This window comes from Syngnathus scovelli, chromosome 5, assembly GCF_024217435.2.
Source record: "Syngnathus scovelli strain Florida chromosome 5, RoL_Ssco_1.2, whole genome shotgun sequence".
NCBI classification, from domain to species: Eukaryota; Metazoa; Chordata; class Actinopteri; order Syngnathiformes; family Syngnathidae; genus Syngnathus; species Syngnathus scovelli.
In genome coordinates, this window is record NC_090851.1 from 2,527,734 (window position 1) to 2,549,805 (window position 22,072).

A 22,072-nucleotide genomic window follows, 5' to 3' on the forward strand; every position below is an offset into this window, starting at 1 on the left:
TTTGAATAGTGAATAATAATGATTCCAAGGGAGAGAGACCTCGCCCAGCTCTTTATCCTCCCTGCTTCCCTCCATTTCTCTCGCTCCCTCCCTCCCTCCTCTTCGTCCTCTTCCTCTTCATCCTCCCCCTTGAGCAGCTCTAATCTCCCGGACTCGTCAGGGTGTAGCACCGCCGAGCACCATGACGACACCGGCTCTCGGCTAACTGGGAATCCGCTTTCCACGGTGCCATTCCGCGGGAGGGGGCAACCGCTGTCCGTCACCACCGTCGTCATAAAGGTGAGTACTTGGCCGCCGTTTACGTGCGGGAGGGACGACGACATCTTGGCCGGTGTTACTAAGCACTTTCGCTCACAACATCTGTGACACGTGCACCTGCTAACTTTAAGTGAAGCCCCTTTTATTTATGGAACAAACAAATATTAAAATAAGTAATTTCAAGCAGAATAAATAGTTTAATAAAGTAAAAACCACACGTATGGTGGGACTTAGCCTTTCTGTTTTGGTTTGAAAGCGTGCTTGACTGAAATCATATTTTATGCAGGGGCGTTTTCGAAACATCGGTGGGGACACATTCACATCTAAAGTTTTATTTTCACCACAACTCTTAACTGATAAAACTCGTAAAATTATTCTTGGGGATAACTATTTCATACACGGTGATTATGCGGTGTAATTTAACAGAATTTCCTTCCCACTTGAATGAAGGAGAAGCAGGGGCGTGTAAACGGCGGGGCCGCCGGGCAGCCACCTGAGGGAGGCAGGCACTGATGCTAATTGTACCTTTTGCCATATACTGTAGTTTAAAAGCATTTGTGGAGCGTGCTATTTGTGAGGGACAGGGACAATGTAAGCCCAAGAATAGTGAAATATCTACATATCATTGACACGCAATGATAAAAAAAAAAATACCCTAAAAAATATTTAAAAAACACTCATTATTCCTCGCAAAAACTGGAATGGTTGGAAAGAACCTTCCCCACTAAGAAATAAAATTACAAACAATATTAATTTCCTCATGAACGGAAGATGAAAAAATGAATGAAAATCAATTAATTATAAAATATTCACTGATCAATTTGATGCTAATAGTTGTTTGTTTACATTTGAAGGGCCGCTTTGCTCACAGAGCTTGTATTGACGACGTGTTCATGACATTCATTCTTTCCTCCCCAGCAGGGGTGGTGTTGTTTTTAGTGAGACCCCCAGTAGGGCAGATGCTCGGGGTCTGCTCCCCATTGTGCGTCCTTGCGTTGTCGTCTCGCGCCCACGTCAACATACTTAAAGACAAAAGAGCAAGCGGTGTGAGCGTGTAATGACCCGATGCTAATGCTGCATCCAGTAAGCCTGGTTGTATGTACAGTTTTAATTTAATTCTAGAGTGTGTTTGTTTTAAATAGTTATGATTTGTTTTTGAAAAATTTTAGTTTAGTGCTTGAGGCGATTACTTAATATTTAGAAAATTCATATTTAGAAAATTCCACAAAGATGGCTGCCGCTATTAAAGTTCCCGTAAAGATCACGAATAATCAAATTCCAGCTATTTTGCGGGATCTTCTTTCAAAAGTCGCCAAACATAATCGAAAATGTGAAGTCTTCTGTTGTTGTTCCGATGTGCCGATTTTGCCAGCTCTCTGTGTGAAAGACAAACCTTTATGTGAAATCCGGGCATCAGTTTGAACACGTTAGCTGTTTTATTATCCCTGAGTCAGGATTTTTATTTTTTTTTAAAAGACCGGTGCAGACATGTCTTGTCATAAATGAGTCAAAGGTGTTATTCCACCTTGCTAGCCGCTACAGTTTTGGACTCGAGGACCAACAAATCGTGGACCTCTCTCAACCGGATAATGAAATAATTAATCTATAATTCCGAGGCGAGAAATGAGCAGCCAAATTATAGCGGGTGCTTCCATCGTTAAAGTTGATACATGAGGCGTGTTATGTGGCACGTTGTTAACACATACCTGACATTCCCACACTTTGTCCAAGTGATGACTCACATCTTTGGCGATGTAACAAAAACCCACCGGCGCTACAGATGCTCCTCACTCAAAACTGTAACTTGAACTGTAAATTATATGTTTTTTTTCTATCGGATTTTGAAGCTGCAGTTTAGCATATATTGTGTGCAATAAATCATTAAATGTTATAAAAACGTCCCACGTTATCAAACCGTTATGGTCAGCGCTGCTCGTTCTCGATATGACAGCTGCGGCAGTGCGGATTATCTGATGCTACTCCCACGTGGCCCGCAGAGCCAAGGGATTACATCAAATTAAAAAGTAAAATAAAATGTGTGCGTGTGTGTGGATTTGTTCCATGTCGCGCACTGGGGTTTGGGTGGAAAAGAGGACCATAATCAGATCAAAGCTTTAGATGTTGAGCATCAAAATGGTGGACGAAGTTTGTTGTGTCCTTTTCATGCCACTTTTTTCCCCCTCCGAGCATTGCATGATTAATCGTGTTTTGATGCAACAGAGGCAAAAACATTGTTAAAACAATCACCAAAAATCAATAGTTTTTAAAAATAACTGTTTATGAAAATATAAACCTGACCCCGGATAATAAAATAGCAAATAAATGTTTCATTATTAGACCAATATATAATGAGCTTTTAACTCTTTTGTCCGTATTATTATTATTTATTTAAACTGTTTAACAGCAGATGGGTCATCGGAGTGTGATTGATTATTCATGAGGAGAAAAGTAGTAAGTGCCTCGTGGATGCTAGCTAACGTAAAATAAGTTTATAATAAAACAATTAAAAAAAATCTTAACATTTGTTTTATTTCTTATTTACTTATTTGTGACATTTAAAAATATTTTTAACACAGTATATATGTAATACTGAAATGTAAAAATAATCTAAATATTTGCTTTATTTCTTATTTACTAATTTGAGACATTTAAAAAAAAAGTAAAATAGTATATGTAATACTGTAAATATAATACTATTTCCCCCCATCCTGTACACAATATACGCTATAGATCTATGTCCAAGTGCTATTAGCACAGCTGCTAGCCGGCGCTTCCTGTGTATGGCGTATCGGCAAGACATTAATGTGTTTAGCTGATGGAGGAGATCTGATTAGCGGCCTGTGTGTTGTTTACCAGCGAGGCTCAATGCAGTGTCAAGATAATCCCCCCGCCCGCCCGCCTTTGAGCTGCGGAAAGTGAAACTCACCTTGACAACAGTCGCTATAGCAGGCCATGTGAATCCAAGGATGCTTGGAGCGAACAAGTGGTTAGCACGTCTGCCTCACACTTTTGGAGAAATTTTGAAGGCTCGAAATTGTCCGTGGTTTTGAATGCTAGTGTGAATGGCTTAGGGTTAGTAATACTGTGTTACCCCCTTTTGATTTGAAATAGACATCTCTAAAAATCAAAAGCTATCAACAAAGGCCTGTTCCATTCTTCACGCATGGAGTCATCAAAAAATGCCTGACTTCACTCGTGGATGAAACCAGCTGAAGCGTATCCGCCACTTTCCTGTGATGTGGATCCAGTGGAGCTGTTTGTTGGCTAACTGCTAACGTATTAGCTTAGCGGTGAGATCATGCACATGTGTTAAGGTATTCGTGGGTGCCAATGGAATGGCCCGCGTTGCACGGGCACGCCGAGCAATACGTAAGCGGCGTGGGGGCGGGCGAGTGGTGAGATCACGCTGACATGCTGTACTTTGGCCGTCAAAATGATGAAATGGAGCCTTTTATTTTAACGCTGTAATTCCTTGGCGATCATCTTGGACTGCTGTGTTCGTACAGTACATCTGCAGAAAATTGTTGGAGGCACAATGTTGTGTCCCGTCTCTGATTTTGTTTTTCGCTTTTTTGTTAGCGGAGGTTATTCTAAACTGCATTTCCTTTTATTTGCCTGAGTGCTAAGATGCTAAGTGCTTGCGTGCGTGAGTGGTGGCTAATAGACGATAAGGACAGGGCAAGAGCTAGCAAGTCCTAAGAGATGCTCTGTGATCAAAACATCAACAGCACTAATAGCTGGACAGAACACAAGAGCCAGTTAAGCTAATTGCCAGATAGCTTCTGTGAAAAACACAAGCGCTAGTTAGCTAGCTAAATTGTGTGAGAACACAAACGCGACCCTTTGGATGGTGACCTTCCAACTGCTCGGCGTTGTCGCTTGTGATTAGCCGTCTGACTGTATTTTGACTGGCAAACACCTGCCCGTTGCCTTCGATGTACTCTACGTTCGAGCTGACTCAAGAAAAATATATTTCACAAAAGAAAGATGTTTTGTTTTTGCTGTTCATTGGAAAAAAGAGGCAAAATATTTAAATCAATGGGACTCTACCAATTGCGTTCTAAAGCGGGGGTGGTTTTATCAGTCACAAGAAACAAATAAAAAAACTCCCACAAGTTTCTTAACAATTTTTTTTTTCTAGAGAAGTATTACAACTTAACTCTGATAACATTTTTACTGTATTATTCCATAAATATGACTTTATTGTCTTAACATTCTGCTCTTACAAATGGCGAGTTATTTTTAGGTGCTGCCAAGTGTTTATCAGCAGGACTTTGCTCCCTGCAAAGCATTATGGGTTGCAGCATTTTCCAATAATTGATAAGTAATCCATATTCTGAGTTCTACTTGAGCTACGCCGTTCAGTTTAATGCAAGTTATTGATCAGCCTATCGGCTCCTCCCTTGTTTGACCGTGTGAACGCCACTTCATCAGTCTTTTTTTTTTTTTTTTGCGCTGTCCTCGTACTGGCCAATCAGCTAATGTTCTCGATCGAATGGCCTCTTGCGTAACCTTTGCCTTTTTACCGGCGGCCTTGTGGACAGGCGAGTCACCATTGGGGTACACACTCGAATTAATTGGAGTTCGGAGACAAATAGACTCCTTGAAATTACGACTTTTTATCCCCGTAATCCTCCAACTTTATTCCTGTAAGATTCATCCTTGTAATTTTACGCCGTAACACTTCGACCTTTTGTCTCGTATGTACGTATATTGCGACATAATTGGCCTCTCTTTCTCTCTCGCTCTCTCTCTCTCCCCCCTCGCTCGCTCAAAGGGAGTGTACACACTCATCTTCCCTGTGCTTGTTCACACACGCATTTACCTTCAGTGTGTGTCAATGCAGCGTCGACGGTGGACGTACTGGAGATAAAGTAAATGTTTCTTCTCACCCGTGCCGATCCGCTTGGCCCCGGAGTCATAACAGAACGTCCCTCAAGGACCCCTTCCCATTGAGGTTCCCCCTCCACCGGTCAGGGTGAGTCTCGTTCTTCTCCCCGAGCGAGTGCTTTCATGTCCTGATGTGACAGGTCACTCTGTGGAATTTGGCGTCGGCTTATTGATCTTTTCACTCTGCTGGCTACTGAGTCCACAGCTGCACTTTTTTTTTTTCCCTGGAGTAAAACCCTCGGCGAGCTTGGACAAGATCAAACGCAATTGTGTGGTGCCAACTTGGGTTGTGTAGTCCTCAAAATGGATCGCCGCAGGCACACGTTGTCATTGCCTCCTCCAGAAGTTGGCACCGCAAGCATGACAATGACATCATCTGCGGTCTGGAGCCACTGTGGTTTGGACTGGGCCATTTTATGGAATTTTGAATCTCGTGGTCGCCATGTCTGCCTCACAGGTCTTAAGTTCTGGGTTCGAAATCTCAGCTGCATGTGCGGGCATACTTTCAGTTCCCTCCCACCTTTGCAAGTCAAATGTGATTTGATGCCTTGAATTTTGAAATATTATGTTTGGTTGACTTTTTTAATTGGGGCAGCGTCGTGGACTAGCACAACTTTAATTAGGAAAACCTATAATTAAAAAAAAATCAAATTAAAAATAATTAAATGGAATGCAGAATAAAGAATTAAACAGTATAAAAGGTTTTAAAAACAACACTATTGATATAAATGTTAGCGTGTTAACTATGTTTTCCATTGTACGTTGGAATTTAGCTGTCAGGCGCGTTCTGCGGTTCTTTTACATCGAGGACACAGCATGTAATTCTCTTTTTTTATGTTTAATTTGACAGTAAACTTCAACTGGGAGTGGCATTAAACAGCTTGAAACCGCACACATACCCAAAAAACACCTCCCACAATTCTCCATTCCAAATTCAGGACACAAAAGTATTTTTTAACTGGTTCCCAAAATTCCCACGTTCCTAAAACTCCACATTTTAAACTTCAAATCCAAACAGCGATTTCATTCTTTTTTGCTTCAATTCCATTTTCACTCTGCATATTTTAATAACACGTGTTGTGTTACCACTCACCAATCTGCAGTTGAATAATTCAGACAGACGCTATGATACAAACACGGTCGTCCAATCACGTCTTGTACGTGTTAATCATTACATCGCTCAATGTGTTCTCGTCGCCATCCGCTCGTAAAAACGACTTATCTGATAGAGATAAAGCTGGACGCCATCGGTTATTCATTTGCCTTCTGACAAGCTCAAATTTCTGGAAATTTCTATAAAAACGATTTTTATTCACGCTAATTTAGACCAAGATTAATGTGGTTTAATAAACTCGTACTACTTTGAAGCATTCGTTAGATTAGCTAAATTAGCTCTTACGATAGGTCAAGACTCCCTCGTGAGGTCAAAACGACAAAGTTGCCTTTTGGGATTTAAATCTGCAGGAGGTCACCGTTGTTTTGATTACGAGTGATGGCCGACAATTGGATTTGATTTATTGATGTGGGTTAGCGTGCTTAGTGTCACAGTGCCGTGTAAACTTTGAACTCCCCGCGATTGTTTGGCCAAGAGAGGAGCGGCCATTTGTGTACTCGCTCATTATGACTTGCTGTATACCAATTTTCGTCTTCGCTCTGTGAGCCAGACGTGGTCAAAACGTACTGGCATAAATGAATACATCAAGGGTTATTTTTAGGTTTTTTTTTTGATCAGCGAGGAGCCGCGTGTAAAAATAACCACCTTGGTGTTTTTCGTCATCTAAATCTCTGACGGCCGGGCTGCCCGCCCACCGCTGAGACTGTAAGATGCCGGCTTCTGTTGCCTCATTATAATCTGCTTTTTCAAGACGCCATCTTGGTTTTGCACTTGACTAAACGTTTGAATGGAAAAGAGGTTTAAAAAAAAAAATGCAAATATTGCTTTTCTGTTTTGTTGGGAAAAAATATCACTGAAGAATTTTCCATTACACAAGTGGGAAAAAACTGCCAGGTCGACTAATTACCCCAATTTCGTGCCGTACGGACACGATGATCTGCTGACTCTTCGTCCACTCCCGAGAAACCGTTCGCAACACCTCCTCTTTATTTTACAGTATGTCATTCAACACAATGCAGCTCTTGCAAGTGTTGCGAGGACCGATTCATGCCATGCCAGCAGGACGTGCCAAGAAACGTCTTGGCCGTCTAACTTGGCAGCTCGACGCCCTGGCTGCTCGCCGATCGACCCAACCGCTGCCAGGGATTATCAGATTTTTTATCGTAGCTAAGTGTAAACAAACCTCTGTCAGGGCACGCTTTGGTGACTCAGTCCAACAAGGAGTGGAGATTGACCCTTGGCCATTTCCAAATAATGCTGTCTCTTCTTACCTCCACAATACGCTAATAGTCGCGTTCATGAACGGATCTAAATAAAAACATTTGATTCAGTAGCTTGTAACGGCTTTTTTTTTTGGAAGGCTTAACGAATCTCCTCAGCATTGATGGGAAGACATTCCAGCTTCTCAATGGCGGCCCGAGGGCGGAAGGAGATAGAGAAGAGCGTAAACTGACACGTCTTACTTTTTGTAGCTCTCTTAATTTGAGCCTTCTTCTTTACCTTTTGGACTTGTCGTCTTTGCTTTGGAGGAACTCCCTGCGCCTCTACTGCTCTATTTTTTTTTTTTTTTTTGAGCCAGTCTTATGTTTTGACAGATTTCTCCCGGTCAAGCAGCTGCTCAGTCTCAACGTGAATGTCCGTCAAGCTTCTCCGCCCTTTATTTATAAGTAATGAGCGTACATACAGCATCTAAGCCAGCAGGCAGGCAGGGAAAGTAGTCAAGCAGACATTCTGGCTAGCTAGCCTTGGTCCCAGAGGACCAGACTCGCTTATCTTGCGGCATAATGACATATGCATCGACTATCTTGGAGAGACAGATAGGTCACTCCAAAAAGTATATACTGTGCTTCTGTTCTGGGAAATGTCATCCTTGCTCGGTCGATTGAATCGGTAGAAGGAATTAAAGTGATGATGGTTATTACCGCACATCTCTTCATAAACCAAATGTCATACTAGCCTGAAAAAATATTTAAAAAAAACTCATTGGCTTTCAAAAAGTGGAAGTGTTGCGCAATTTTTTTCTTTGTCCGCAGATCGTATCAATATAACTCCCTTCTCTTTTTATTATCAGATGTCATGGCGTCCTCAGTACCGCAGCTCCAAGTTCCGACATGTGTATGGCAAGCCGGCACCCAAAGAGAGCTGCTACGATGGCGTGCCCATCACGTGCAGCGTGCAGGACAACAACTTCTGTGCCGTCAACCCTCGCTTCCTCGCCGTCATCACTGAGTGTGCCGGGGGCGGGGCCTTCCTGGTCCTCTCTGTCCATCATGTCAGTGTTTATACAAGGAAAATAATCGAGTATTTTATTTTTTTACAACATTCTGCTTTCTGCTCAGACAGGTAAAGTGGACCCTCACCACCCGCGAGTGTCGGGCCACAGGGGCAAAGTGTTAGACGTCAAATGGAATCCCTTCGACGACTACTGCATCGCCTCCTGCTCTGAGGATGCCACGGTTAGCTCTCATTCTCGTGAATAACAGGGAGGGAGAGGCAAGATCTTTTTTTTTTTTGGTGCCTCACTCACAAAAAGGCTTAAACCAGGAGTCATCCCACACATTCCTCAGGAACACATCATCGAGCTTTACCTCCTTGGAAATGATGTTTGCATTTCACTGGTTGACTTCCAAATGTAGTTCTAATTATATTCCTGCATAAAAATACACTAAGTTTCTGGTTTTTGCCAAAAAAAAAAGAAAGCCTACTAGAATAGCTGAACTTTATTTGATTTGGTCTTTTTTATCAGACAAAAACCTTGCATTTGAACAGGGGTGTGTAGACTTTTTATATTCAGTGTATTTACTGACTCTGTCCTATATGACCCCATTTGTGGAAACGTCAGCAAATGATTTCCGAGTGGATTCGTCTTTTCCCCTTACGTATTTATGAAAATGTATTAAAAAAATATATAATTAAAAAAAAATATTTGGAAAAAAAAAGACCTAAATGTTTATAGCATAATATTCTATATGCAGAATAATTGTCTTTATTCTGGTGTTGAACTGGTGACTTTTGAATAAATAAATGTGCATCTCCAGGTGAAGGTATGGGAGATCCCTCCTCACGGCCTGCTCAAGAACATGACGGTGGCCTGGAAGGAGCTCCAGGGCCACAGCCGTCGGGTGAGCCTCATCGAGTGGCACCCCACCGCCAACAACATCCTCTTCAGCACGGCGTACGACTACAAGGTAAACCTGCGGCAAATACTCCAAACAAGCACGGGAACATATCACAATGTAGCCCAAAAAAAAATATTTAAAGCCCAAAAAAAGCCAGTGTCCTGTCTTCTCGGCTCCAGGTGATGATCTGGAACCTGGACTGTCCTGAGCAGGTGATCAAGAATCCTGTGCGGACCATCAGCCTCCACACGGACGTTGTGCTGTCCATGTCCTTCAACACCGATGCTACCCTCTTGGCCACAACCTGCAAGGACAAGAAAGTACGACTCCTGGAGCCGCGCTCGGGAACCCTGCTCCAGGTAATCTTGGCAAGCCGGTCTTCTTAAACCTTCTGGGCCACCGTACTTCAAGTTTTAGAAGGATCCTACCTTATTAGTTCTTTAGTTTGCATTAAATATTGTAACCTTGGCGAAGACACCACTATTTTTTATTTTTTTGGAGGACGGAGATTTTTGACTTGCTTGTGTCTGAATCATCTGTGGCGTTCCAGGAAACCAACTGCAAGACGCACAAGGCCAGCAAGGTGCTGATTCTGGACAACGTCAACAAGCTGCTCACCTCAGGCACGTCCAGGTGGAACGACAGACAGATCGTACTTTGGGACCTGGTAAGTTCTTAAAACTGATGAAAAAAATGTTTTGACCTCTTTGTGTTATTGACTTCATTTTTCTGTGACACGGTATGCCTGAAGGTGTGATATTGACTCCACGCAGGAGAAACACTTACGAGCATTTGTAATATTGAGAACGTCTGTCACGTGTGTCAACTCCAGATTATATTCCTCTGACCTCATTTTGCATCGCTGTCACTTTTGCCCCAGTGCGACGGCAACAACGATAAAAATAATAATCCAGCTTTATGTCCAAGTGGGAAACTCCAAGGGTGCGTTAGGTTTGCAAGTGCGGAGTTGGCAATGATAATCGGAAAACTCGATGTAATGCGTAATGTCGCCACAGATAGACAAGAAGGTCAAGTAGTGTACAATACTGCCATCTAGTGGACAAATTGAAGGATGAGTAGCTCCTGACTTTTATGTATTTTATCACGGTGCTTTTTTTTTTTACCACGTTGCTTCAGTTTAGTTTGTTTATATTGACTTAATTCATGACATGTACCTGGAACTTATTCGCCTTTTTTTTTTTTTTTCCCCAGGGTGACCTGTCAGTGCCTTTGGTAGAGGAAAATCTAGATGGTTCATCAGGTTTCCTCTTTCCGTTCTACGACCCGGACACACACATGCTGTACCTGGCCGGGAAGGTGAGCGAGCATCTAAGATAGTTTTTATCTCTATATATCACAAAAACAAAATTAATTTGGAAAAACTGATTTAATGACGAGGTGTTGGTGTTTCTTTCAGGGGGACGGGAACATCAGGTACTATGAGATCAGCTCGGAAAAACCGTACATCCACTACCTGACGGAGTACCGCTCCAATTTACCTCAGAAAGGAATGGGTAAGGAACGTACAAACTTTTTTTGTCTGTCTGTTGACGCTCAAGCACCTGCAAGCAAATCTAATGTGCAAATAGCCAGCAGGCTTTGGATAGTCAAAGCAGCTGAAAAAGCCGTTGACCTCCTTTTTTCTTGTGAATTATTTTTTTTCTTTGAGTTGTAATGGTCAGAATTTTACTCTGTGATGGATGATGACAAATTATTTGCAAGATATTAATAAGAGTGAAGTCATTTCCTTTGCTGTTCTCAGGCGTGATGCCAAAGAGAGGCCTGGACGTGAGCATGTGCGAAGTTTTTCGCTTCTACAAACTGGTGACCATCAAGACTCTCATCGAGCCGCTGTCCATGATCGTCCCTCGCAGGGTAAGAGGAAGCCCTCTCCGACTCATCGCTTTTTTCAAGCGTCATATTTTGTCAACTTTTACAGTCGGAGTCGTACCAGGAGGACATCTATCCAATGACGGCGGGCAACAAACCCGCCTTGACTGCCAACGAGTGGCTGAGCGGCATCGACAGAGGTCAGCGATATTTCTGCGTATTCCTGAAATCCGCAAACATCTCCATTTTCCTATCGCCTGGTGCGTAGGCCCAGTGCTGATGTCGCTAAAGCCCGGCCATCCGATGGACGAATCCAACGGCGAGACCGATAAGGCTCACGGTAGAGCGTACATTAGGGAACAGCCGGGCGGCGGCAAGACGGCCAACAACGGCGTGGCTGGAGACGGCAGGACGGTGGTGACTAACGGACAAGACTTCCTGCTCTGCTCGCCGCCCAAAACGGAAAATGAGGTAGTGAATGATGATGTCACACGAGTGTCGGGCTTTGATTGACAGGTTTGACAGTTGAGGAACTGGGAAAGGAGGTCTTTTCACGTATTTTTTATAAACAAAAGCAAATATTAATCTATATTGCAATGTCAGTTAGTAAACCTAAATGTTTTCTATACATATTTATGCAAATTAAAGCCTAACGACGGAATGTAACAGAATCTTTGATGTTGATGTTGTCCGCAGCTTCGCGTGAAATTCCACAAGCAGCAGGACGAAATCCGGCGACTGGTGGAGCTTCTCCAACAGAGGGATGTGCACATCAAGCAGCTGGAGCTAGAGATCAACAATTTGAAAAACTCTCAGCAGAACTCACTTTAACAGTTCTCTTCTTTTTTTTTTTTTTTTAAGACAAGCACGCGCTTCCTGTAGTCACATATAAGGTGCACATATTGTTGATGTAAATACACTCAGTGATTCTTACCCACACGCTTTTAAAAACTTGCACACTTTTATTTTATATCGCAGCTATGCAATTTTTTAGCTTTTTTTAAAACGCTTTTTATAAGCGGAAAAACAAACATGCTGTCGGCTTTAAAAAGGAAAAAAAACAATGCGTAATTGTACGTGAGCCCATTCTGTTTGTTGGCGTCAATGTTCAAAAAAGTACACTGAAAAGAAAAAAGTAGGTAAAACTGATATTGTGCTTCCTTTTTCAATATTTTGAATCTTTTCATCCACTCTTGATGGCAGCTTTTGTAGAGGCCAAGACCAAAGGCACGCTTTTGTCCTCATCTTTCATCCAGCATTGGTTTGTTTTAATTGGGAATGGCAGCGCCAAATGAATGGAAGCTCGGGCTCGACATGTTTGTGTATGACATCTAAAGCTGGTGCGGTTCTTTACTGTGGTTGAGTCACTGTGAAAAAGAAGTTGGCATTTCATTAAAAAAAAAAGCCCCCAATGAACACCTCTTGTTCACTTTTTTAAAAAAAAATAATAATTTTGCCAGGAATAAACTGGCAGGCTCATGTCATTGTTGTCTGGTGCATTTAATGATTATTTTTTTTCTGTGGAGTTTTCAGATGTCCAACTTTGTGAGTGATGATTGAACACACCTTGAGTCTACCGACGAACATGTGAGTACAGCGGAGGTGGAGTTTTTAGCAAACCCGACGTCTAACATCTAAAATAGCCTCTAAAATAACATTTCACACAAAATAGATCACCATTGTAACATAGTTCAAATATGTGTCTATTAAGTGTGGAAAATGTGATTTAGCATGATAAGTCCTGTGAATCAAAAACTGAATCTAACGTTTTGATATAAACTGTCACAATTAGGACACCATCAGCAAATGTTAAATTTTTATTTACAAAGTTTTTTTTGCCATACAGAAAGTAAAAATGTCGCTACAACCATGACTTGTGCAACAGGTGGCCACGCTAAAAAACAAAACTGGCATGGCTCACTGGCTGCACAGCTGCTATAGCAATAATTTTATTGGGGTGGTGGTTGAGGGAAGCCAAAGGAAACAACACAAAAAGAAAGAAAGAAAATAATAAACCCAAAAAGAAAAAAAAAATTTCAGTCAACAAAATATTAAAAGCACAGACCCAAAGACTAGACCAGTCCCAAAGTTCTCACATGGGATAAATGTTGTGGGATTGACAGTGAAATTGTGGAATGCTGAGTGGCAGGCTGCCTGAGAATCCCGGGATTGTTTGAGGGGAGGGGGGGGTTTAAGGTAGGGTCGGGTGGCTTTCGCTTCCATGGAGGCGAGGAACGGGGTGGTAGGTCGGTAAAAAAAAGTTGTTTGGTAGGGATTGGAGGAGGGTTGTCGGTGGCGGTTGGTCCACGCTAGCCACCCATCCAATATAGTCTTGGCCCAAAAAAGGAGCTCGGAGCTGGGGTTACGGGAAGTGGTGGAGTAGAGGATTGCGAGTCGGAGGAGGTCGGGTGTTTGGGTTGGATTGGGGGGCTAAATGCGCTCCTCTTGCTTTCTAGTCGTCCTCTTCGTCGTCCTCGTCCTCATCTTCCTCCTCGGCTTCTCGCTTTCTCTTCTCGCCTTTGCCGGTTGCTGTATCTGAAACGAGGAGAGGGGGAAAAAAAAAGATTAAGGCTATATATACTGTTGCCGCATTAAGGATATAAATTTGTTTGGTTTATGGTTTCATTTAATTTTGACTTTTCTTTTATTCTGTTGAATCGCCTTGGAGGGTATAACTGACCTCAGCACTCGTTTTTTTTTTTCTCCCCCAACATTGTCATCACGAAATGAACAGAGTGATGACGATAATTAAAGGAACCGCCAGAACTTTCAGCAAAAAAGCAACGTCATCAAGAATGAACCAGGTAAGACGGTGACATCTTGTGGCAACTATGCAACATTACAAGATTTTCACTAGGTCCTTACTACTTAACTCCTCAATATTACAAATTGCCTCTTTGGAAGACTTTCAAAAACATTGCTCCTTTTTTTGTCCTATTACAAAATTATTCTTGAAGTATTTTATGTTGACATTACTCTGACATTTTCCCCTGGTATCTTTTTGACATCCCTGTGATAGTAACTTTATTCTCATAAATTTTCCCCATACCTTCGTCGTCTTCATCATCATCGTCCTCTTCATCATCTACTTCCCCGTCCAGACCATAGTCCTCCTCCTAGCAAAGGAACATATTTTTTTTTAGGTTTGCATGAAACCTGGGATCATCATCTTCATTTTTGTCTTTACCTCGTCTTCACAGCTGACCTCATCATCATCCTCTTCTCCCTCGACCTCTTCCTCGTCGTCTTCGTCCTCGTCTTCCTCATCTATGTCATCGTCCTCTCCATCCTCATCCTCCTCGTCCTCTCCTTCTGGGGGACAAAAGGTAGAGCTTATTGCGTTAAGGCGCTGCAATCGAGAATTTCAGTTCAAAATGAATCACACCAATTCACTCTGATTGACCAAACGCAGAAAAGAGGTAAACCACTTTCACAAACATAAAAAATTTGATTGCAGACTCCAGCCTCGACCGCTTGCCACCTACCTTCGTCATCGTCGTCGTCCACGCCGTCTACCTCGTCCACCTCGACATCTGAGTCTGAGGCCTCCTTGTCCTCGCAGTCATAGCCGTCCAGGTAGATGAGCTGGGGCAGCAGTTTGAACACGCTGTCCTTGTAGTCGCAAATGGACGTCACGTCGCAGTTGAACAGGTCCAAACTTTTCAGGTGTTTCAGCTTTTTCTGCAAGTTCCACATTCATATTACGCCAGTGGAAGACGTTGGCAAAAAAAGAGAGAGAGCGAGCTTTGGACATACGAGTGGTTCCAACGTGCTGAGTTCTTTCAATTTGTTGCCGCTCAGACTTAGATGTGTAAGGTTGGGGAGTTTCTGTGCTAAGACCTCCAGGCCACCGCTGATTTTGTTGTCGCTCAACTCCAGCTGAAAGAGAAGAGATGATGCTTACTACTTCGATGTCTCTCAACATAAGATGAGTGAGTAACCCCGGCCGCCTTACCTTTTTGAGCTTTTCTAGTCTGGGTATGTTGGAGATTGATGATAAGCCGACATCTATCAAACTGAGGAAAACCAGGTTGACAAACTCATCCGTGAGGCCTTCGGTATTTCCGTCGGCCGTTTTGCAGTTGTCGAGGACGAGTTCTCGTACCTTAAGTGTGGAAAACAATACAGCTCTCATTTTTAAACAAATACAAATTAAGAAGTTATATACTCTTTAATGAAGGCCCATGTACTTGATGATACATACTAAAAATTGAGGGACTAGTTATGTGCCCTTTGAAATGTGAGGAACTTGATACAAGTCATACATTTTTAGAATAGTGAGTCTTGTTCTCTAAAAGTTGAATCTTTATGACATTTTATGTTCCTGATCATTGTTGTGAAATGTCTAAATATTAACTTTACGCTTCATGTATTTTATAACTATAACTAAGCTTACTAAATGTAACTTATTGCCCTATATATTTCACAAGACAATGAAACCGATTAAAATAGCCACCATCAATAACCCTAAAAATACTATGAACGAAAAGCAACGTGGTTAGTTCTAAATCCTTAGTTATAAAGGCGCAAGTGTGAAGCTAGAGGTAGTTCTGTCCAATTAAAAACTTAACACTGCTCGTGCTGGTCATCAAGCGTATTTACAAGCCGAAAAGTTGGGATTTCTCCGAATAAAACACTAAATTCGACGCTATGTTCGTTTAGAAAACACATTTCCATCACTAGTTACGTTCACTGTCGACACGTGTAATTGTTGGCCAGGCCATGCAAACCCCTGCTTGCGTGTTCGTATAGCCTATGACAAATGCAATGATTGTTTTTTTTTTTTTTTTTTTTTTTTAAAGTCAGCTAAGCTACAAGCTAGCAGCTAGCACCCTATTGCCGCCGTGCAGTAGACTTGAAGTGTGCGCGGCCGCCATTAGCCCACGCCGCAGCTACGGGCAGGATTGCGAATACACCCTTTTTTTAGTGCACACTTTTCACGTTTTGTTCGCGCTCGGCGGAGAAAACGGAATATTCCTCGTCGTCGAACGAACGGCGCCCGTGTTTTTGCTTTGATGGTGTTTTGTGGTAAATGTGTGGCGAAGGGGGAAAACACTGCGAAGGGAAATTTAGTCCCCCTCAAAAAAATCAAAGATGGAGACTGTTTCTTTCTTCCAGACCTTCAAAGACGACAGAATGGCAACATGGCGACCTACGGAGAAACAGTATGCCTCTCCGAGCCTGTTTTTCTCAAGTAACACGCGCTGTTAAATGGACATTGTGGCAGCCGACGTGTTATCACAGTTGCCTTTTTTAAACACATTTGGCCGTCGTTTTTCAGTCCCGATGACAAACAGCGGGCGTCGAGTTTTTGTCTGCCCACGCATGGCGCCCGCCACTAGGTGTCGAAACTCGTGTCAATCCGAAGGAAAACTCGACTTTTCGGTTATTAAAGCCATCGGGCTACAACGTATTATCCCGAAAATATCATGCCGAAAGTGACAACGGCGGCGTTTACAGTCATCGGGATGTGTGTTTGATTGTATCGGGGATTTAATGACGCCATGCATTTTTGTAGGGCTGCCACCACTATGGCGGATGGGCTAATATGGCGGGAAGACTGCAAGTTGGGAGGCTGCCGTTTAAAACGAGCCACACGAGCGGTTCGCCACGAAATAACAATGTGACCATATTACACGTTTATAATAGCAAGAATCCCGTTAATAAGCCATTATTTTGTAGTGCGCGGTGACTTATTAGCGAGTTTTGCAACACTCCCTTTTCAACTTAACATCTCCACACGCTACATAACGGAAATACACTCGATCTGATCATTTTTATACGAATCAAGCTAAAATAAAACGAGTTAAAAGTGTACATTTTGTGGACTGCTTTGTGAGAGGGAATGTGTCGGGCTTTTTTTTTGTTTTTCATACCGAGTGTGACTATTAGCGCTAACCTAGTTATAATGACGTGACTCTCGAGCGGAAACGGCTGTTTTTTAAATATTGGGGAAAAAAGAAGACCGTTTCGAACACCTTCGCTCAATTCGCATGATCAGGTCTTAAACTGGAACGATTTAATGTATTTTTTGTTAAAACGAACGCCCCCATTCAGCGGTTAAACACCATGCTAAGTAGCAGCAAACATGGCTACCAGTCAGTAGAAAGCCCCACCGCGACGGCACCGAAATGCAGCAAGCGTGGGGCACTGTATTTGCCCCCAAATGTCCCCAGAATGTAAGATCGTGGTCGGGTCGGGGCCGGGGTGGCTTTTGGATCTTGGCTGCCGAACACACGAGGGGGGTGGCGGCTGCGAAACGGTTAAAGCGCCGCAATAACGCCGAAGCGAGCTGAGGAATTGCCGTCTCAAAGTAGCAAGCGAACGCCGCGTTCCCCTTTCGTCTCTCGGCGATAGGCTCCGCTTCGATCGACAAGAGAACCGCGCGGTGTCCATTACGTTAACCGTACTCGGAAGCAAATTTGAGGGAAGAAAAAGTAGCAAGCTAAGCTAACGCGGCTAGCTCCGTAGAAAACTAAAGGGCTTTGCTTCTCAAAAAAAGCACGACTCACTTCAGATGGTGTCTTGTTTCTGAGCTCCAAGTGGATCCTGTTTTCCATCAACATGGTGCCCGCCGGAGGTGAAACTTTTTTCTCGCCGGGGCTTTTTTGTTTTTCCTTAAGAGGGTCCTTCAGTCCAAAACGTAGAGAGAGATGCCCTAACGGCGGAGGGAGAATATGGGGGGGTGGGGGGTAGCCGTGTATAATGAACTGAGCCGACGCTAAGTTAGTCGGAGAGGAGAAACCATGGAGGGAAACCGGACTGAAACAAAATTACTGCTCAACAGCGCCACCTGCCACCAGAAACGCCCAACCTAGCGCCTCCTAAAGGGGAAACGGCAAAGCTTTCAAAACAGAGCTGTGCTGTGTTTCTGCATTTAAGTTTAAACAAGTTAGCAAGTTAATTAAAAAAAATGCTTTAGTTAATACCATTAAAAAAAATTCCTGTACATTACTTTTAAATAATAGTCAATGTTGCTTTGATTATTACTGTAATTATTGTGATTTGATCAATAAACAACCTATTGGTTTAAACTTGCTGCCACTTCTTATTTTAATAAGTCATTTTTTTTGTTTGCATGAATTATCAGCTCCTTAAAATTCCACAAAAGTCGTGAGAGTTCAGAGCATGCATTTGATTCAACATCCAAATTATTTATTACTCTTGCTTGAATGCTGAAGAGCATTCAAATGGATGGAGTATTTAAAAAAAAATTCATTTAAATTAATTTCTCATTCCAAACTATTCAGTTCATTCGGAGCAACCATGCTACACATTTTCTGCATTGCACAAATTTCATTTATTCCCATAATTCCACTTTTCTGACATTCCTCAACAGGCATTACAAACAGTATCTTAATATATACAAAAAATGTATACATTAACGTTGCAATTCACGTATTTTAAAGAATATACCAGAAGGTGGCACTGTTGTGTGATTCCTCAACATAGGCTGCATTGTGCAACTTTTTTTTTTTTTGCAGCACATGGCGTCCATACAGCCATCATTCATGGACTTTAAGAAACGTGGGCCTACCATTCGAAAAAGTCTGCTCACTTGCTGAATCGTCTCAAAACATCATCGCCGTATCAGCGCAAGTATATGTTGGTTTCCTCTCTGGTACTCAAACCTGATATATGGGAAATGAAAACTATTTTTTATTTATGAGATATAAACACGTCTAGAGTACGAAATAACATTCTAGCAAAATAATATCCATGGGCCACATCCAATGTATTTTACTTTGAAAGATGTGCTTTTATTTTGTCCACATTTGTGGACACTAGTACATAGTTGCCAATTGAGGAACATTTTTGTTATATTTAGCATCTTTTCTGACCGTCTATATTTTAAAAACCAAACTGGCAAAAATAACAACAGTCCTCTGAATGTTCGCAACATTCTTATTTCTTGCACAGTGGAAGGAAGATAATATTCTGATAATATCTATGCAAAATTTCCTTTGCCACACACAAATTACTTTACTGTAACAATTGGGGCCTAGAGGGAAAATAAATCACTGAGATTTGTGTGAAACTATTTTTAACCGCTGCCTACAAAAGCCAGATTCTTAACAAACAAACAAACAAACAAAAATCCTCTTCCTCTAATATACGGTAGCTTCTGGAACTATTGGCTTAGTTAAGTGTTATTTACCCTTGCTGGACTGCCTCCCCTTTAGACACACACACTTACACAAACACACACACTCCTGGGGCTCAGTGTGCTGTGAGAAGATTGAGAACACACCCCTGTTGAGTTGCTCTCAGTGAGAGATAAGTGTTGAGAAAATTTCTGTTAGCAATGAGATGAAAATAAAAAAAATAGTAGCTACGGATTCCTGACACGTAAAGCTATTCAAGACTTTTTGTACCTTGGACAATTTCCACCCTCACTCGTTTGATATTGGCTAATTTAGCAATCATTATCCAACGTCGGTCAAAGGTCACCGCTGTCCTTCGTGACGACTCATATTTCATGTTGTTTAACTGCTCACTAACTATTATTTCTTATGGCGCCGCTAATTTAGCTCGGTGAAAGCATGCCAACTTCTCCGGCTTTACGAATATGATAAGACCAGCCCTGTAGGAAGTCTCGCAGCTCAACGGTAATGGTTAACTAGATAATTTCATATTTGGGCGGGAGTTGAAAACAACCCCCCCTCTTTTTTTTTTTTTTTTTTTTTTTTTTTGATCGGCCGCCTTTCTACAAGCTGCCGTTCATTCATAGTAAAGACTCACCATGGAGGAGACGTTGCAGCAAGAATATGAAGGCCAGAATGAAGAAGACCAAGGTATGGTTTCAAACTTGCTTTTTATTTGAGATTCAAGAGCAACTTTAATGAAGAAATGACATTGTTTTTGTGTCTCAGTTAGCCAATTCAAGTCTTCTTGATTATTGAATACAAAAGTTGTTTACAGATAAGAAAAACAGAAATTTTACCTCCATTAAAAAAAAAAAAAAAAAAAAAGAAGCCAGCCAGACTTCTTCTTGGTTGTTGAAGGCCGTTCACCTTTATTTCAAAAGAACCAAAGCAACCAAAGGAGACAGTTTTTGATCTTTAACCTTTAATGAAAATGCCTTTTGGATGAAAGTCGATCCCTTTTCTGTGTTTTAAAAGGTGGAATCCGTCGGCGATTGCGAGATAGAGAACTTCTCAAGAGGAAAAGAGCCGAAGCTGAGCAGAAGGAAACTCACCAGTGGGTTTTGGGGTAAATTTGTAGAAAAACAAACATTATCTAGTCAAACGATTGAGTATTGGATGGTTGTTCGACAAATAAAATCTGTAAAGCTCGAGACGGTTTACAAAGGGTGTGGTTTCCACCGTGACAACATTATCACGCCTTGAGATTATCACAGCTCTGTTTCTACTCAATGCGGGGCAAGAGCGACTCCCAAAGGTTGCTCTCGTCTGGACGTCTCTATTGATGCTCACATCCAGGTCATGGACTTTGCACCATTGGCTTTTTCAAAAGCATCAAAAGAGCAACATCCGCCATTGTTGAGACTAATCCCAATTGCGGGGGTCTTTCAGATTGGAGAGCCTGGGGAAAAGACAGAAGTACGACCAGAGGAGAAGCACAAAGAGGAGGGGGAGGCCCAAGAAGACGGATGGCATAGCAGAAAGCTCCCAGGTTGGGGATTCCCAAGGTCCTGCTGTTTTGGTTCTTCCACAACCAGCGTTAGGATTGGACTCTCTACCCACTGTGGCCAGCGGCAGTCTGGAAACCGTCTCGACGTGGTCGCCCAACCCCGTCCTTACTCCACTTCCAAACGTAGCGGTCGTTTCACCTCCAGATCTTGTCCCGCCACCCATCACAGCTCCTCCAGATGTCTATCCCACTGCAGTTCTTCCAGATCTGGCCCAAGATCCGGCCACTGTTTCAGCTCAAACGTCATCTACAGATCTTGCTCAACCTCCCAGCGCTGTTCTTCCAGATCGGTCCACCGCTCCAGATCAGGCTTTAGCTTCAGATTCAGTTCCTCTCGCTCCTGTCCAGGATCTGTCTACAGCTTCGGCTCAGTCTTCTTTTCTCGATCCAGATCTCGTTGTATCTCTCACCACAGTTCCTCTAGCTTCTACCCAAGCACCAGTTCAATATTCAGCTCCAGATCTTGTTCCAGCTTCAGATGTTCTTATTCCCACTCCATCTCAAGCCACAGTTGCAGAGGTAGTTGAAGCTTCAACTTCTGCCCCTCAACGGGTGGAGAACCTGTCCACGGAGTCACAAGGCAAGGAGAACCTTGACCTGGTCCTTATTGAGGACCTTGGCCCCGACCAGCTGGAAAATGATGTGCCACCAACTCAGGACAAAAAAGCTGAAGAAGGTGATTGAATTTGTGGACGAGAATACAGCTAAAGATAGTTTCCCTCAATTGCCTGTTTTGTTTTCCAGATGGGAGCCAAAAGCTGTCAAATTATGAGGCAGAATAAAATAAGATATTCACAATTCCATCCTTGTCTTCGCTGCCCCAAGACTACCTTCCAGGAAATTGATTCTGATTCCCTTTAACTACTTTTCCGACACTGACTCATAACAGGAGGCGCAGTCTTGTTTTATTGTCTTGTTATTTACTTCAGTATTATTTTGGTCCAAAATGTGGTGGCGGCTGTTTTGCCAGAACAGAAAAACAAACTAATCATTCCCTCTAATACAAACAATGTGTTTCTTGTCATTGTCAAGTATTATTTTAAAACATTTATGCTTCTCAAGTAAATGAGGAATTCTTTTGTTAGCTCTGTAAAAACTATTTCACCCAATAAAATATATTGCTCAGGTCTGCAGTTCTTGCTATTCATTGTTATCTTGGCAAAAAATAAATGTGTTGAGGCTGATCTGCAACCCCCGCATTTATCAG

At 42.4% G+C, this 22,072-nt stretch overlaps 3 protein-coding genes across 15 annotated transcripts; 2 read left to right on the forward strand and 1 right to left on the reverse strand.

The window, feature by feature from the left end:
- The first annotated feature begins 112 nt into the window (after window positions 1-112).
- Window positions 113-13,317, forward strand: coro2aa (coronin 2Aa). 2 transcript variants are annotated; one of them, XM_049720330.2, is made up of 12 exons: window positions 113-279; window positions 8,334-8,534; window positions 8,602-8,718; window positions 9,301-9,450; window positions 9,561-9,740; window positions 9,932-10,048; window positions 10,594-10,698; window positions 10,799-10,895; window positions 11,144-11,256; window positions 11,321-11,411; window positions 11,480-11,682; window positions 11,908-13,317. In XM_049720330.2, the coding sequence occupies exons 2-12, from the start codon at window positions 8,334-8,336 to the stop codon at window positions 12,040-12,042; spliced, it is 1,509 nt and encodes a 502-aa protein (XP_049576287.1). In that variant the 5' UTR covers window positions 113-279; the 3' UTR covers window positions 12,043-13,317. The 2 variants fall into 2 exon arrangements, with proteins under 2 accessions (XP_049576287.1, XP_049576289.1); XM_049720332.2 differs by lacking the exon at window positions 113-279 and adding an exon at window positions 5,063-5,236.
- On the reverse strand, window positions 13,016-18,051 carry anp32b (acidic (leucine-rich) nuclear phosphoprotein 32 family, member B). Of its 4 annotated transcripts, none has more exons than XM_049720360.2 (7): window positions 17,724-18,051; window positions 15,167-15,316; window positions 14,968-15,090; window positions 14,697-14,892; window positions 14,417-14,520; window positions 14,261-14,327; window positions 13,016-13,746 (listed from the first exon to the last, which is right to left on the reverse strand). In XM_049720360.2, the coding sequence occupies exons 1-7, from the start codon at window positions 17,775-17,777 to the stop codon at window positions 13,664-13,666; spliced, it is 777 nt and encodes a 258-aa protein (XP_049576317.1). In that variant the 5' UTR covers window positions 17,778-18,051; the 3' UTR covers window positions 13,016-13,663. The 4 variants fall into 4 exon arrangements, with proteins under 4 accessions (XP_049576317.1, XP_049576316.1, XP_049576315.1 ...); XM_049720359.2 differs by having other exon boundaries at window positions 14,417-14,523; window positions 17,724-18,045; XM_049720358.2 differs by having other exon boundaries at window positions 14,399-14,520; window positions 17,724-18,040.
- On the forward strand, window positions 15,471-21,998 carry hemgn (hemogen). 9 transcript variants are annotated; one of them, XM_049720347.2, is made up of 7 exons: window positions 15,473-16,376; window positions 18,696-18,810; window positions 19,743-19,820; window positions 19,926-20,006; window positions 20,334-20,424; window positions 20,748-21,541; window positions 21,610-21,998. In XM_049720347.2, the coding sequence occupies exons 4-7, from the start codon at window positions 19,955-19,957 to the stop codon at window positions 21,645-21,647; spliced, it is 975 nt and encodes a 324-aa protein (XP_049576304.1). In that variant the 5' UTR covers window positions 15,473-16,376; window positions 18,696-18,810; window positions 19,743-19,820; window positions 19,926-19,954; the 3' UTR covers window positions 21,648-21,998. The 9 variants fall into 9 exon arrangements, with proteins under 9 accessions (XP_049576307.1, XP_049576304.1, XP_049576306.1 ...); XM_049720349.2 differs by having other exon boundaries at window positions 19,943-20,006; XM_049720342.2 differs by having other exon boundaries at window positions 18,696-19,820.
- The last annotated feature ends 74 nt before the right edge of the window (window positions 21,999-22,072 follow it).